General features: G+C 56.2%; 1 protein-coding gene across 5 annotated transcripts in view; it reads left to right on the top strand.

Annotated features, from left to right (window-relative positions):
* Nucleotides 1-16,776, top strand: part of SHANK3 (SH3 and multiple ankyrin repeat domains 3) — a 48,563-nt gene that overhangs the window by 4,416 nt on the left and 27,371 nt on the right. For all 5 annotated transcript variants that reach the window (XM_077913919.1, XM_077913922.1, XM_077913923.1 and 2 more), the window contains exons 8-13: nucleotides 106-183; nucleotides 1,095-1,161; nucleotides 6,634-6,907; nucleotides 9,964-10,157; nucleotides 11,157-11,270; nucleotides 16,421-16,496. In XM_077913919.1, the coding sequence (XP_077770045.1) occupies nucleotides 106-183; nucleotides 1,095-1,161; nucleotides 6,634-6,907; nucleotides 9,964-10,157; nucleotides 11,157-11,270; nucleotides 16,421-16,496 (803 nt within the window). The remainder of the gene's footprint in view (nucleotides 1-105; nucleotides 184-1,094; nucleotides 1,162-6,633; nucleotides 6,908-9,963; nucleotides 10,158-11,156; nucleotides 11,271-16,420; nucleotides 16,497-16,776) is intronic.

Below are 16,776 nucleotides of genomic sequence, written 5' to 3'. Positions count from 1 at the left end.
ACGTGGGTGTGGATGCGTGTGTCGTAGCGGGTGCGCATGCCGTTGTGTCCTCACCGCACCCTTCCAGCTGCCCAGCTGTGACCCCCACTCCAACCGTCTCCGCAGGAGAGCTGTGCTCGCGTCCTGCTTTTCCGCGGAGCTAACAAGGACGTCCGCAATTACAACAGCCAGACAGCCTTCCAGGTATAAGAGTGGTTGACAGGAGGGTGAGGCTGACCCCTGGGGGTCTGTCTTTCTGGACCTTGGTTCTTCCCTGTAAGGCAAGAAGGGATCTCCCCCCAGGGTTGGCCCAGATAGAGGAGGGGTGGGGGCCAGTGCAGCGCCCTCCTCATGGAGGGAGGGCTCACTGCGGATGGTTCCCTTGTCTTCCTTCCAGGGAGAGAGGAGGGTCATAGGACTCTGTCAGGGGACAACCAGTGTGGGCTTGACCTGCCAGAGACGGGTGGGGTACAGAGGCCAACCCAGGGGTGAGAGGATTGGTTCCTGTTCCTGACTTACTTCAGGTGATGCTTCCTAGCTGGCTTTGGTTCATGGCGGTGGTGTGACCATGCCAAGAGTCACTGTATGCCTGGAGTTTGGGGATGGGGGAATAAAGATCATGTTCTGGGGACTTTTAGACCACAGAGGGAGCTGGGGTTCTGTTCTCAGTGGAAATGAGGGCCGTCTCCTCTGAGATGAGAGGAGAACAGGTAGATCCTCTGTGGCTGTCCGGTCAGGGGGGCAGATGCGGCAGTAGAAGATCCCGGTGGGTTTGGGTGAGTCTGGAAGGGTGACTAGATGCAGGACCAAAGGAAGAGAAGGGAGGTGACGGGGGTGAGGCAGCGGTGGGCCACGGCTGAGGTAGGAGTGATGGTGCATGTGGAGCGGCTGTTAGGAGAACCAGTGGGGCGACCGTAGGCCTGGACTGTCCTGGTTTTAGCTCTGAAAGTCTCATGTCCCAGGAAGCCGGTTAGTCCCGGGCAGAATGGGGCCAGGGTCTAAGCCTGGGGCACCCAAGCAAGGGAGACCACACACAGGAGCCCCGTCAGGATGCATAGGGGCCGAGGGGGGAAGGTTTGGCTCCCCTGAACCCCACTTCTTCCCCTCCCCCTCAGGTGGCCATCATCGCAGGGAACTTTGAGCTCGCAGAGGTCATCAAGACCCATAAAGACTCAGATGTTGGTGAGTTCTGGCCAACCCAGGGCCCTGTTGGATGTGGATCTGTGGGGGTTGTCAGGGCCCCAGCAGGTACGGGGGGCTGTGGGGAGGGTGCCAGGGAGCCTCCACACCCTGAGCCTCTCCCTCACAGCTGTGCCTTGGTCAGCGGTCCATCAGTGGTCCTGATGGTAGGGGGCGTGTGCTGAGGGAGAGGCCCCTGTGGCGTGAACAGAGGGTCTGAGTGAGGGCTGAAAGCGTGGTTAGGGCAGGGCTGTGGGTTGGGGCCATTGTTGAATTTCGGGATTGACTTAGGTTGAGAGTGGGGTTGAAGTCAGGGTCAAGGCTCATTCCTTTTAGGTCATCTGAAGGGTCAGTGGGGCACATGGAGCAGTGGATCTCAGCCACTGACCCTCAGTGTGTCGCTCCTGTCTGGAGCAAGAGCCACTTTGCGTGGCTCATGGCGCACTTCAGTAGGATAAGCTCACGTAAACAAAACACAGTGGTGGGTGTACAAATTGAAAAGCAAAGAGCGACCTTCAGGGCACGGAGTCCTGAACCAGTGCACTGGGGGGAGCCCAGTGTGTGCCTGACTTGTGGTCCCAGAGGAAAACCAGGAGATGCCACTTGGTCTTGACCCTAGGGCGGGCAGGAAGGTGGGCACAGCCATCCCACTGGAGCCTCAAGGAGGCCGCCACCCACTGCTACAGCAGTGGTGGATGCGGGACCTGTCCTGGGAACCTGGCCTTCTCTAAGCGACCCCTTAGAGAGCTAAGGCGACCCCTCTAGCTAGTTGGCCGAGGATGCGCTCCCTTCTTAGCTCCCTCTGTCCTGGGTGGACCACGTTTTTCTGCCCATGGTTCTCTCTGGAGCACAGACTCCTGGCTCCCGTTTCTGCCAGGGTTGCAGTGTCCTCATTAAAAAAAAAAAAAAAAAATTAAGTGACAGTGGGTAGCAAAGGACTAGGGCTGGTCTGTTGTGAGGTTAGGGTCAGGGCTGGGGTTGGATTTTGGACTAGGGTTAAAATTAAGGTCAAGTTCATGTTTCAGGACTCTTCCTCTGCAGAGTCTCTCCAGAACAGACTTCCTCCAGGGAGTCTTAGTTATGAGTCTCTCATGTCCCAGGAAGGCCAGGGGACCCTGATAATGGATCGAGTCTCCAAGGGGGGGGGGCACGCAGATGCTCCACAGCTGCAGCAGCTCCAGCACAGCTAGTCCCAGTAGGTACATGCTGAGTGGACGACTGAGCTAATGACTGGGCATAGGATTTGGGTCCAAGTTCTGCTTGAGAGAGAACCATGGTAAGATTTGAGGTTTGATTTGGGGACAAAAGACAAGAGTGAGAGCTCAGGTATGGTCTGGTTGGGGCTGGTGAGTGTTTTGGAGGTGGTTGTTAGCCTGGGAGAGAACCCTGGTTTGTGGACATGTGGGATCCCCTCATCTTGTGATTGTTCGACCATGGGAAAGCTGCTCAGGACCTCTGTGCCTCAGTTTATCTTAAGTAAAATATGGTTCTTTATGGTTATTTGTACATCTTTACATCTTTCTTTTCTCTGATCTCATGTGGGATTTGACTATGTGTCTTGACTCTGGCAGGTGACCTTGGTCCAACTGGTTGGTGGGAGGGGGGATGTCTGGTCCTGGCCAAGAGAGAGGAAGGCTCCAGCTGCTTGATGTGGACAGAGATGCTAGGCTCCTCGGGTCACCAGTTCTACAGCTTACTGTCTGGCTAAGGGTGTGCTTGCCAGGTTGGAGTTAGGCATGTCGTTGCTGAGTTGAGGTACAGAGCGGGCGTCCCTGTGTGGGCATTGGCTTTGTGGGCCACGTGCCCTAACCTGCTCGGGTTGTCGTGCATACACTCGGGTGACATGGCCACATGTCCCTGGGCCACAGGTAATAAATATACTCTTGAGTCTTTGCTGCTATAAGCCTTGTTATCTCTCTCGTTTACTCTCAGTAAGCCCTCAAGGAATGATTAGCATTAGTCCATTTTTATAAAGGGGGTTTAGGGCAGAGGCTGTCTTTGCACCTGTCCTTGTCATCCCTACTCCCTCTGCACGCCTTCACTCCAAGGACACTCCCTTGATGACAGTCACAAGTTGCCCTGTCTGTCCTCCCAGCTGGGGGACCTGGGTGGGTCTGCACACAGAAGAGCCGGAGGGAGTCTCTGCCCATCCATCCCCAGGAAGGGGGCCCTCGTGGGGGGTCTTGCCTTCCAGGGACAGGACCCCTGGAAGCCTGTTGGCAGCCCTCTCTAGACTGATAGGCCTGAGGCAGGGACCCTGGCCTAGGCGCAGCTACCTCTGCTTCTTCACCTCTGTTGCCTTGGGCTGACCCAGGGCCCCCAGTCGCCGTCGCCATCTCTCCCGCACGTGCTTTCAAGCAGCAGGTTCCCACGGACGTGCTGTCCCATCGTGCCCGAGGGAAAGTCTCCTCACACTGGACCCAGGGACCTTGTTAATGTAAATTCTGACTCAGTGGCTCTGGGTGGAGCCTGAGAGTCTGCATTTCCAATGAGTTTCAGCTCCGAGGTGAGGCTGATGGTCCATGGCCCACGCTTCACTAACAGGAGTCTAGGGCTTGGCGAGTGAGGCCTTGCGGGCCCAATTCAGCCAACGATTTACTTTTTTTTTTTTTTTTAATGGAGGCTTTAAAATTAAGGATTTATGTTTCATTTAGAGTTAAATTCACGTAACATAAAATTAATTACTTTAAGCTGAATAATTCAGTGGTATTTAATACATTCACGGTGTTATACATCCACATTTATTGAATTTCAAATATTTTCATCCCTCCAAAAGGAAGCCCTGCATACAAGAAGTAATTACTCCACATTCTCTTCCCCTTTAGTCTCTGTCAACCCTTAACATACTTTCTCTCTATAGATTCACCTGTTCTAGGTATTTCACATAAATAGAATCATACACTGTGTGACTCTTGGTGTCTGGCTTCTTTCACTCAGCTTGTTTTCAAGCTTCGTCTACGTACGTTGTAGGACGTATCACTACTTTGCTCTTTTGTATGGCTGAATAATATTCCATTGTTTGTATATATAAAATTTTGTTTATCCACATGTGCTTTAAGAGTTGCGTTGTTTCTACCTTTCAGCTATTATGAATATTGCTGCTATGAACATGTGTGAAATGTATTTGTTTGAATACCTGTTTTCAGTTATTTGGGGTGTAAACTTAGGAGGGGAATTGTTGGGCCATATGATAATTCTATATTTAACTTTCTGAGAAACTGCCAACTTGTTTTTCACTATTTTACGTTCCTACCCGCAACATATGAGAATTTCAAAGTCTTCAAATCTTTGCTAACACTTGTAATCATCAGTTTGGTTTATATTTCATTTTTAATTTTTTTACTATGGCCATTCTAGTCAGTGTGAAGTAGTATCTCATTGTGGTTTTGGTTTGCCTTTCCCTAATGGCTAATGACATTGAGCATCTTTTCATGTGTTTATTGGCCATTTGTATATTTTCTTTGGCGAAATGTCAAGTCCTTTGCTTATTTTTCAATTGGTCATAGAATGAGTTAGGAAGTATTCTTCCCTCTTCTAGTTTTTGGAAGAATTTGAGAAGGATGGGTTTTAATTCTTAAGTGTTTTGGTAGAATTCACCAGTGAAGCTGTCTGGTGCTGGACTTGTCTTTGTTGGGAGATTTGTGATTACTGATCCTTCTCTTTGCTTGTTACAGGTCTGTTTAGATTTTCTATTTCTTCTTGAGTCACTTTTCATAATCTCTGTTTTTCTAGAACTTTGTTCATCTCATCTAATGTATCTCATTTGTTGGCATACAGTTGTTTGCACTAATCTCTTTTAATCCTTTTTAATTCTATAAGATTGGTAGCAATGCCACAGTTTCACTTCTGATTTTAGTTAGTGTCCCTCTTCTCTTTCTAAGTGAGTCTAGCTATAGGTTTGTCAGTTCTGTGGATATTTTCAAAGAACAACTTTTGTTTTTGTTGATTCTATATTTTGCTCTCTGTTTCATTTATCTTTGTCTATCCTTATTTCCTTCCTTCTGCTAGCTTTGGGTTTGGTTTGCTTCCCTTTTTCTAATTCCTTAAGAGGAGCACTTACGTTATTGATTTGAGAATTTTATTCTTTTTTTTTTTTTTTTTTTTTTTTTTGCTACAGATTGTTTATAGCTATGAATCTCCTTATTGGCACTGCTTTTGCTGCATCCCTTAAGTTTTGGCATGTTTTTGTTTTTATTTTCTCAGGGTGTTTTCCTTCTGATTTGTTTTGGCACACTGGTTGTTTAAGAGTGTGTTGTTTAATTGTCACGTATTTGTGAATTTTTTAAGTTTTTGTTGTTGTTATTGTTCTTGAGTTCTAGTTTCATCCCATTGTGATTGGAAAAGATACTTTGTGTGATTTCAGTCATTTAAAAATTTATTGAGACTTGTTTTTGTGGCCTACCATATAGTCTATTCCTGGAAAATGTTGTATGTGCACTTGAGAATAATGTATATCCTGCTCTTGTTTTCTGTAGTGTTCTATATACATATCTGTTAGGTCTAATTGGTTCAAGTTTTCTATGTCCTCACTGATTGTCCCTCTCGATGTTCTACCCATTATTGAAAGTAGGGTGTTGAAGTCTTAAATACTATTATAGAACTGTCTATTTCTCCAAATGTGTTAATGTTTATTTCACATATTTTGATGCTCTGTTGTTTGGTGTATATATGTTAATAATTGTTAATATATTTGATGAATTAACACTTTTATCAACATACAATGTCCTGTGTCTCTTTTAACACTTTTTAAGTCTGTTTTGTCTGATATAAATATAGCTACTTAGCTCTCCTGGTTACTATTTACATGAAATATCTTCCTTTATTCTTTTATTTTAAACCTGCTTGTGGCTTTGGATCCAAAGTGATTCTTTTGTAAATAGCATATATAGTTGGATCATGTTTTTTAATCACCATCTGCTTTTTAAATAAAGTTTTATTGGAACTCAGCCACACCCATTTGCTTATATATCGTCTGTGGCTGTTTCTGTGCTACAGCAGCAGCATTGAATCCTTAGGACAGAGGCTATATAGCTTGCAAAGTCTGAAATAGTTACTATCTGATTCTTTACAGAAGTTTGCCAAACCGTGATCTAGAACATCTTTTACGGTTTCCCTCGTTATAGTCAACTATAGATGGTCCAGTACAGCAGTAGCCTGGTGAGATTTGTCGCATGTGGCCTGTTCTGTCTCTGCCGAAGCCTGTGAAATGGGCAGTTCCAAGAGCAGATCTGAGCATGCCCAAGACCTCATTTGCCTGACAGGAGGAGCGCCTTCTGCCCCTGAAGCTTATGTTAGAGGCAGTTTGGGATGTGACCCCCAGTGGTAGCTTCCGTCATAAGCTAACCCAGGACTGAGGCAGTTCCTGGGATATAGGATTTTAGTTTAAAATCTGGAAAGCAAACCAGAGTAAGTTGAGAGTAAGAGCCTTATCTGGCTGCCCAGAGTCTCATCTGTACCCCCCCATTCCCACCCCAGTACCATTCAGGGAAACCCCCAGTTATGCAAAGCGGCGGCGGCTGGCTGGCCCCAGTGGCCTGGCCTCCCCTCGGCCCCTGCAGCGCTCAGCCAGTGACATCAACCTGAAGGGTGAGGTGCAACCGGCAGCTTCTCCTGGACCTTCGCTGCGAAGCCTTCCCCATCAGCTGCTGCTCCAGCGGCTGCAGGAGGAGAAAGACCGGGATCGGGATGGTGACCAAGAAAATGACATCGGTGGCCCCACAGCAGGCAGGGGCAGCCAGAGCAAGATCAGGTAGGAGGGCTCTGGGAGGCCCTGGCAGGGTCTGGGTGGGTGGGGTGGGGGCACCCAAGCAGAGGAACCAGCATGAAGAGGCAGGGAGAGACCTAGTGGTGCCTGGCACCTCCCCAATGATGAGCTGAAGCTTGAGGTGGGGGGCTCCCAGGACGCCCTGACAGGCCTCCCTGGATGGGAAGGGAAAGAAGGTGAGGCCCTGTTGGCTGGGGCAGGCTCCCCCATTCCGATTGGGTGGGAGCTGGACTTGCCCCGAGGGGAGCTCAGGGAGGACGTTGGAGGAGAGGATTTGGCCAGCGCTGTGCTTTATGGAGGTGCCTGCATTGCTAGGAGGAGGGGAAAGGCTGAGATGAGGCGGGCTGGGTGGTGTGTGGTTAGGGTTAGGGAATGGAGCTTCATCTCTATGAGGGCTTGAAGCCTCTAGTGACCCCTAGCCCTGTCTCCAAGGGGGGCAGTCTCTGGCTTTCCGCAGCTCCTCCAGCCCTGTATAACAAGACTCTCTGGCTCTCTCTTTACCCCCTTACCATTAGCACTGGGACCCCGAGAACCGGGGTCATGGGAGGGACCCCATGAACATGGCATCCCCAGAACTTAGAGGAAGAAGCCTTGGCTAAAGCCAAGGCCCACCACTGGCCTCGGTGGGCTGGACAGTGGGGAGTGGGAGGGTGGGCTCTGCAGGTAGATGGCTGGGGTCCAGTGCAGAGCTGGCATCTGCTGACTGTGTGGCCTTGGACAGGTCGTCTAGCCACTCTGTGTCTGGGCTTCTCATCAGTAAGGTAGGGCAATACCACACAGTTGTTTCCTTTGGGAAGCCTTCTGGAACCTGAGCAGGTGAGGGGTCCCTACTGGGACCTCCTGGCCCACAACACAGTCCAGACAATGCTGGGTAGGGCACCTCTCCTCCTGGACCTTTGATGGCAGGAACTATCTTCCTACAGCTTCCCCAGAGCCAGTTACATAGAAGGTGCTCAGGAGACGTTGTTGAATGAGTTACATAAACAGCATTTTGTTTTCAAGATGACAGCTGGGCTGAGCATCATGTGTGGATCATTTCACTTAACTTTGGCCACATATGAGACTGTGTTCCATTAATACCATTTTACGGATGAGGGTCCCGATGTTCAGATTGGGTAAGGGACTTGTCTAAGGTCACGGAGCTAGGAAGCAGTGTAACTGGGCCCCGGTAGACCTGGTTCCCAGATTTTCTAAGCCTGAGTGTTGAGCAGAAGGCTTGGGTGCAGCAGGAACTTATAAAAGCAATTTCTTCCTCTGCCTTTGTCCCTGCTCGTGCAGCTGTGATCTGTGATGTCTCCTCTCTCCGTGTCTCTGCCCAGACTCCAAGGCTGTCTGTCCTGCTCCAAATCATCTCAGTTCTCCCCCAGAGCTTTTGCATGTCCCATGGATTTCTTAAGGCTAGGACGGCACAGGGGCTAAAAGTACAAACTTGGGGATGTTTCAGTGTCAGAAACGAAAACGTGTTAGATGCCCTTGTTTTCATTTATTTTTTATGTACTCATTTATCCTTTCGACACACACACAACTGAGACCTGCTCTGTGTGGGACGGCAGGATATTACTATTTTTCTACATTTACTAGGTGCCTAGAGTGCCAGACACGGTAGGAGCTAATGGCAGGGAGTCCTAGCAGCGTCAGAACAGCACTGACCGCTGGGGCCCAGAACTAAGCAGCAGTTAGGTGGGCAGTGGTTCAGGGAAGGGGGCTCCAGCTGAGTGGCCAGGAGGGGGCCGGGGAAGTGTGGGGCACCCTGGAGGTAGACCTCCGGGGAGAGGTCGGCTGGTGGAAAGTGGTGGTGGTGAGGGTGTGTGGGGGGAGGCCGCGTCTCCCCCCCCACCGTCACTCCAGCGCCCCCTGTGGGCGGGGCCTGGTGTGGAGCCCCTCGCTGCCCGCCTTGGGGGGCCCAGTGCCCCGGGCATCGCTGCGGGGTCTTGGCCCAGGGACCTGTAACTTGGTACCTGGACGGATAGGTAGGAGTAGAGCAGGTGAAAGGTAGGGGAGCACCATGAGTTACGGGGGGCGGGGGGCGAGGGGTGGAAGGTGCCCTCCTCCCCGAGAGCCTGGCCGCTGCCTGAGGGTGCGCCCCCGGCTGCCTGGGTACGAGGGGCGGCGGGCGGAGCAGCGCAGAGTGCAGGACCTGGAGCCCTGGGGGCGGCACGGGGATGGTGGTGGGCCTGGAGCCCCGGGAGCAGGTGTGGGGGTGGAGGAGGGCGGAGGCCTGAGCGGGGAGCGTCCCCTGGTCCCTGCCCCCGCCCCCTGGGGAGCCTCCCCACTCCCCCCGCTCTGCCCCCCCAGCCCCCCGCCCCCCGGGGAGCCCCTCCCCGGCTCTGCTTCCCCCGCCCCCCGGGTCGCCCCCCCACGTCCCCCCCGCCCCGGGGTCCCCCAGGCCCCGCCCCCCGGTCCCTCCTAACCCCCGTCCCCCTCCCCCCGGGGAGCCTCCCGGTACCCCCCTCGCCCCCCGCCCCTCCTCGCCCCCCCCCCGTCCCGTCCGCCCCGCCCCCCGGTCCCCCCCCGTCCCCCGTCCCCCTTCCCCTCCCCCCGGGAGCCCCGCCCTCTCCCCGGTCCCCCCGCCCCCCGGCCCCCCCCCCGGGGGCCGCCGCGGTCCCCCGCCCCGTCCTCCCCCCCCACCCCGGGGCCGCCGCGCAGTGGCCGGGGAGGCGCGGAGGAGGCCGGCGCCGCCGCCCGCAGAGGGAGGAGCCGGCCGCGGAGGAGGCGGGGCGCGGGGCGGGGGGCGGCCGCGGCATGGAGCGAGCCCGGCGCGCCCGGGAGCGCAGCCCCGCGGCCCCCGAGCCCTGAGCGGGCGCGGCTCGAGCGCTGGCGGGAGCGGGCCGGGCGCGGCGGCGCGGCCCATGGAGCGGCCCCGGGCCGGGCCCCCGGCGGGCGGGCGGGCGGCGGCGGGCGGCGGGCGGCGGGCGCTGCGGCGGCGGCTGCGGTGAGGCCGGCGGCGGGGCCGGGCCGCGCGCCATGGAGGCCCCGGGCGCCGGCTTCGCGTGCCCGCTGCCCCCCGGCATCGCGTCCGTCACCTACGTGTTCGTCTACAGCCCGAGCGGGCCCGGCGGCCCCGGCGCGCCCCCCGGCCCCGGCCCCGCGCCCCCCGCGCCCCCCGCGCCGCCGCCGCGGGGCCCGAAGCGGAAACTTTACAGCGCGGTCCCCGGCCGCAAGTTCATCGCCGTGAAGGCGCACAGCCCGCAGGGCGAGGGCGAGATCCCGCTGCACCGCGGCGAGGCCGTCAAGGGTGAGGGGCCCGGGCGCGGGCGGGGCGGGCGGGGCGGGACTCGAACTCGGAGCCGCGGCGCTCGCGGGACGCACCTGCCCCCGGGGACTCCCTGGGTCGCCGCGAAGGGCTCCGTGTCAGGGCGCGGGCCTGCCCCGGGTCCCTCCGCATCCTCTGTCGCCCTGGGTTCCCTGTTGTCACCACCCAGGCTCCTCGCATTCTGGGGTGTTTCTGTGTCACGATGGAGGTCGCTGTCATGGGAGGACCCCGTGCCATCGGGGACCTTCCTCCCATGACGGGTGTCCGGGGTCACTTATGGGACTTCCTCGTTGGAAATCCTCGAGATGGGGCAGGGGGCCTGTCCCACTGTAGGGGACACCTGGGACCGTTACGTGGGTGGCTGCGTGTCGGGGAGACTTCTGTCACTGACGCTTCCAGTGTTCTGGGGGGATCCTGTGCCATGACAAGCTCCTCTCCTTCTGGGGGCGCCTGTCATTTATGGGGTCCTGTCCTCACAGGGGCCTCACGCCCATGGGAGCCTGAGGAGACAGTTGTGGGGCCAGGCCCCCCTTTGGTCCATCGTGTGGCCTAACCCCTTGGCCACAGCACAATGACCCCCGAGCCTCTGGCGGTGACCCCTGGGGTGGGCAACAGAGCAAGGGTGGGTGTTGGCTCAAGAGCTGGGGGGAGAGGGCTTCGCTGGGGGGGGGGGCAGGAGCAGGACTGTGGCCCTTGCCTCTGCCTGTTGTCCCCCCTCGAGTGTGTCCATCTGTGTGTCTTTCTGTCCCCCACATGCCTATCCTGTGCTGTGTCCATCTGTTCATTCCTATCTCCTGTGTGGATCCCAAAATCTTCCCAGGGAAACAACCGGGAGGCTGAAGGGAGGGAAGGGGAGAGGAGGAGAGAAAGGGTCAAACAGGGGGGCGGTGGGCAGAGCCTGCGCCTGGGGTGGTGGTGGCTGGGGTGGGCTTCTGGAGGTCCTGCTCTGCCCTGACGGCTCTCTGGCTTCTGTCCCTCCAGTGCTCAGCATTGGGGAGGGCGGTTTCTGGGAGGGGACCGTGAAAGGCCGCACGGGCTGGTTCCCGGCCGACTGCGTGGAGGAGGTGCAGATGAGGCAGTATGACACACGGCATGGTGAGTGACCCCACGTCCCCTAAGCAGCAACCGAGGGGCACCGCCCCTTCCAGCTCCCCTGTGGTCTCGTGTGGAGCCGAATCCGTGGATATTCACAGAGAAAAGAGTACTGTAAACTCAAACACACATCCGAAGTGGACACAAACTTGTGTCAACGACAGACACGCAGCACACACACACCCTGTTCGGACCTAGGGGCACATGCTGGCGCTTCACAGCCGTAAAGACACGTGCAGCCTGCCCGTAGGACGCACCTCGTGATTATGCCTCTGTGATCCCACGGGGGACTCCCAGTGACCAAACCCGCCCCCCCCGGTACATAGTCCTTACAGAAATACTGGGTGTTTGGAGTGCGAGATTCCCGTGTGGCTGGCAGACGGTAAAGAGGTCAGTACGAGAAAAGAGGCGTCTTTCCAAAGTGGACAGATTGTCCAAGTGGGCAGCGCAGGGAGGCCTGGACTAGCCAAGAGGAAATGAGGCCAGTTGGGCCCAGAGGGGCTGTCGTGGGTGCCTTGGGGCCAGCATGGTCTGAGGGCAGCAGGTGGGGGATGCTGCAGCCTCAGCCTGGAGGGAGGATGTGAGGGCCAAGGCTGGGGAGCAGCTTTGCTCAGTCCTTGCTGACTAGCCTGGGCCTCCAGAAAGGACCCCTCCAGGTGTCGGGATCTGAGGTGGCTGCTCCTTTCACAGGACCCCAGGCCAGGGCTTGCTCTGTGTCTGTCACGGGTGTACCCTTGTGATGGGAGGAGGTCCCCCGACCCATGAGTGTGATTTCTGCCGTGGAGAACTGGTATCCCAAGGGAGCCCCCTCCTGAGTGGTGGCCAGTGGTGGTTACCAGCAGCGTGTCTAGATCCGGGTGTGTGTGTGTGCGTGCGTGCCTCCCTCTGCACCTGGAGGGCTCGGGCCCTGGCTTGAGGGTTTCCCAAGCGGAGCCAGCCCCTGTGTGGCCTGGACCTCGGCCCTATGTGGAGCAGGGCCGAGGCCCAGGGAGGCAGAAGTGCGGCTGCTGACCTGCTCCTGATCAGGAGCCTTTACTCCCTTTCTCAACCATTTCCTGTCTTGCCCTGTCGGCCCTTCTGGTGGTTGGGAGCTTGGAAGGGACACCCACCCCCTGCTGTCTGCCCGTGGAGGGTACGTGGGCCAGTGTGTCCAGCTGGGGAGTGCTTTCCGAGGTTTGGGTCCCGGTGCCAAGTTCACGGAGGAAGGCGGGGCAGAAGGGGCCTCTGGGTCCTGTGCCCCCTGTGCGCGGGTAGGGACTGGGTCCTGTGCCCCCTACGGGAGGACAGCAAAGTCTCTGGTTTGACAACTGTGCAGACCCAGAAGTGGAGTCTGAAGCTGGGAAGGAAGCTGGCAGCGGAGAACAGCAGCAAACGTTGATTACATGTTTGGTGTGTGCTGGGCCCTGCGCTGGGAGTGGGGTCGCAGAGGCTGGCTCCGCGTGGAGACGAGCAGGTGTGCAGTTGCAGCAGCCACGTCGCTGTGTTCCTGCGACCGCTGGGGGCCCGGAGGAGCCCCCGGGGTTGGCCCAAAGGAGTCGGAGAGCTGCCCTGTAGGACATAGGACAGCTGGGAGTCCGCGGGGTGGTCAGCTGATGGGGATGGGGGGCAGAGCCTGTTTGCTGGAACGTGGCCTGGTGTTCTAGATCTACACGTGCTGGCATCTAGCATGCTCCTAGCTGCGTCAGGGTGTCTGGCATAGTTATAAGTGCTTTTACGTATGAGAATTCACTGCCTCGTCCCGGCAGGTCTAGGAGGTGGGGGAGATGGGGGCGGTGGTTCCTCTCTAGGAGGGCAGAGTCCCGTGTGCGCTGTGGGCAGTGGCCTGCAGGGTCCGTGCCATGGCCACCACACCTCGGGGGCTCTGGGTGAGTGAAAGTCGTGTGTGCACGGAGGGGTGGCGGGGCTGCTGCAGGGAGTGTGAGGCCGGTCAGGTGGCCGTGCGACCAGGTGGAGGAGCTTTGCAGCTTCTGGCAGTGCTGTGGGAGATGTCTGCCTTTTGGATTGTGCGGGGCATTTAGGATTGGGGCGAAGGCCCAGGCAGGGCAGAGAAGGAGGTGGAGAGGGCTGGGGTGGGCTAAAGCTCCGGAGATGGGAGAGTGCGAGGAGCAGCCTGGGGAAGGAGCTGTAGGCCTCAGGGCAGTTGCAGGGCTGCCAGACCAGGGTGGCTCTGGGGTTTGTCCCCTGAAAGAGTGTCAGGAGGCACCTGGAGGGGGCAGGTGGGCAGAGGGGGAGAGGCCCGAGGGGGCTGCCTGCTGCAAAGGGGTAGGAGTAATCTCTGTCCTCAGCCAAAGACCCAGCTACCAGCTGCTCTGGGCAGATAGTCCCTGACCTGGGACCCAGGGACTGGGTTCTGCCAGAGGCCGGAGGGCAGCCCCGGAATGGGAACCTGCTTCCAACAGGCTCAGATCCAAAGGAAGATCTGTTTCTGAGACTGGAGTGGGGACAGAGAAGGACTTAGAAGCCAAAAAAGGGGCCTCTGTGCCAGCATGTGTGGGCCAGGCTGGTTCCCAGGGTCATCAGGGTGCACCTCCCTGGCACCTGTCGGGAGCAGGAGGGCAGAGAGCTGAGAAGTGAGGGGGAGCCCTGTGCACACAGAAGGGTCTGTAAGACACCTGGAAGGCCCTGGCCAGATCCTCCCTCTCCTCCCCCTCCTCCTCGCTCTCCCTCCCTCCCCCCCTCCCCCCCTTCTCCTCCCCCTCCTTCCCTGTATTTTCCAGTACTTGGAGGGTCTACTGTGTGTTTTCACTTCAGCTAGCTTTTATCTGTCTGATTAATAAAACTGGAAAGTGAATTTGTGTTATGTAATAAATATAATTTGTTTGGCAAAATCTAAAAACTGGAGGCTGATGAACTGTGGAGTCTGAGGAGGTCCTTCTGCAGGCGGGCGCTATGAACATCGTGAAGTTGGGTCAGTATGGAGAAGGGCGTGACAGAAGCAAGAAGGGGTCCGAAGGCCCCCCCGTCCCCCTGCTCCGGCAGGGACAGGGCCTGGCCTGCTCTGGTCTTGGGAGCGGCAGGATGGCGGGTGCAGGTGCATGACAGGCAGTGTGTGGGAAGAGGAGAGAAGGGAGCGGATGAGCTGTTGGGAGGGTTAGGGTGATAAATCACAGGCCGTCAGAACCTAGAGGACCCTCCAAGGAGAAGTTTCCTGTTCTACGAAGAGAGGCTCAAAGGGATCTGTTGACTTACTGAGAGTCAGTCAGACTAGTGGCAGGGTCCTGGAAGCGGGGACAGTACTTTTCCTGATACCAGCGTCTTGTGATATGGGTAGGAATTCTTTCTTTTTTCCACCCAGCCATGGCTCCATCTCCTCTTGTCTCTTGACTTACTCACCTTTCCTGCCATCCGTCTACTCTTCTGTCAACCCACCCAGCCAGCCTCTCATCCACCTACCCAACCATCTATCCATCTATTGATCAATACGTTAATCAAACCACCAACACAGCCATCCTGTCTCTGCCAACGCACCAGCCCACCTATCCACCCATTTACCCATCCACTACCCTTTGATCCATCCGTAGCCTCCTAACCTGTTTTCTTTCCCTCTGTCCACTTCTATATCTCTCCTCTGATCTGATCTGTTCTACCTGTCTCTTGTTCCATCCGCCCATCTGTCCGTCCATCCATCCATCTATCCATCTACTCAGCCAGTTGTCCACCTGTCTATCCTTCCAGTTAACATTTAGAGGGCCTGTTCTATGCCAGGTGCTGTACTGGGTGCTGGGGTCACAGAAATAAATGAGACGGTTCTTATCTACGAGGAGCTCACAGTCGATTGTAGGTTCCTTCTCTGATCTCATTTCTTCTGTCTCTCTCTTCCTCTGCTCCAGCTGCATAGGCTGCTTGCTGTCCCTTGAACATCCCAAGCCAGTCCTGCCATGTGGGCTTTGCCTGGTGTGCCCCTGCTGCCGGGAAGCCCTTGTCCACAGAGTCCTCAGACTGCTCCCTGCCGTGCCGTGCCCCTCCTCACCTGTCCCTTCCTGATGAACCTTCTTGTGACCATCCTAGAACTGTAGACCTTCTCCAGACCCCTGTCCTGCTTGCTTCTCTCCCAACATTTGCTAGCATTTGCCATGTTACGCATGTACCTGTTTCCTGTCTTCCTGTTCTCCCTCTTCAGATAGATGGTAAACGCCACGGGGTGGAGGCTTTGTTCTGTTCTTTGCTGTATTCTCAGAGCCTAAGACAAACAGTGCTTGGTACACAGTAGGCGCTCAGTAAATACTCGTTGAATGAATGAATGAATCTTGAGAAATGCTAGAATGATAGGGAATGGGAAAAGAGCTATGGATGAAATAGGAGGTGGTGGTCAAGCCATCTTGGGGGCCTTCCAGGGTTCTGGAGAGCTGGAAGCCAGGAGGGGCAGGAGTGAGGGCTAGGATGCTGGAGAAGAAAGTCTGGAACAGGGGATTGTGGCTACAGGTGTGGACTGGAAACTGCAAGCTTGCGGGAATTCGGTGAGGCCATGGGTAGCGCAGAAGATGGGCAGCTGCCCAGCCCTGTGACCGCTGTGAAGGACTTTGAGATCAAGAGTACAGACGGGACAAGGCTCTGTGGGATGCAGTGATGTAGGGGAAGGGGACCTGGCCCTACACCTGGATCTCCTGCGTACTCAGAGATTGGCTCTGGAGGAAGGGACCCTGGCAGGCTGAGCGTCAGTGGGCTCTTGAGAGAGTTTCAGTGAGGCCAGAGTGACTTCTGTGCCAGTGTGTTTGTGTACAGCATGACACTTGCATGTGACTACGGTTTCATACACACACGCCTACGTGAACACAGCACTTACCCATGACTGGTCATGGTAACAGGTCACACATGTGTGTGATGCACCTTCTTTGCTCAGCCTTGGGGTTTACTGACACTCTCTGAAGATGGCCCTGGCCTGGCCCCATCTGCTGTGTGCAGCCACTCAGGAGGCACCTGAGCCGAAGCCCCTCCTCATCATAGACCCTGACCCTGAGAGGCCAGGGTTTCCAGCATGGTCCTCTCAGCCTTCTTACCTTCGGACCTTTGGGTCCCCCACATCAATACCAGGCCAGGGATGTGTGTATGTGTGTGTGTGTGGGGGGGCCGAGGCTGGTGACCCGCATGGTTGAGGGGCAGTTCAGGTCAGGTGGAGGATGTGGCCCTCCATCAGCTCCTGAAACTCCCCTCAGAAACCCGGGAGGACCGGACGAAGCGCCTTTTCCGCCACTACACAGTGGGCTCCTATGACAGCCTCACCTCACACAGGTACAGGTGGAGGCGGGTGGGCAGGTGGGCAAGGGCAGGCATGCATGCGGATGGGACGTCAGACACGGAGGGAGGACGTACGCTGGTTGAGGAGGCCTGGGGATGAGGAGGTCAGAGGACAGGAGGTGCTGCCCACCGCTATCTTCTGCCTTCCTGTGTGGTCCAAGGGCAGCTGGCGGGGTGGGCTGTGCCTGTGGGGTCCTGTTTAGGGCACACCCAGGGTTGGCCTGGCCTGCTGTGCTCTCTGGCAGGGCTCTCCTCACCCCTCCCTGCTTTCCTC

This window comes from Canis aureus, chromosome 11 (genome assembly GCF_053574225.1).
Source record: "Canis aureus isolate CA01 chromosome 11, VMU_Caureus_v.1.0, whole genome shotgun sequence".
Taxonomy (NCBI): domain Eukaryota; kingdom Metazoa; phylum Chordata; class Mammalia; order Carnivora; family Canidae; genus Canis; species Canis aureus.
This window is presented reverse-complemented; position numbering and strand designations above follow the sequence as displayed.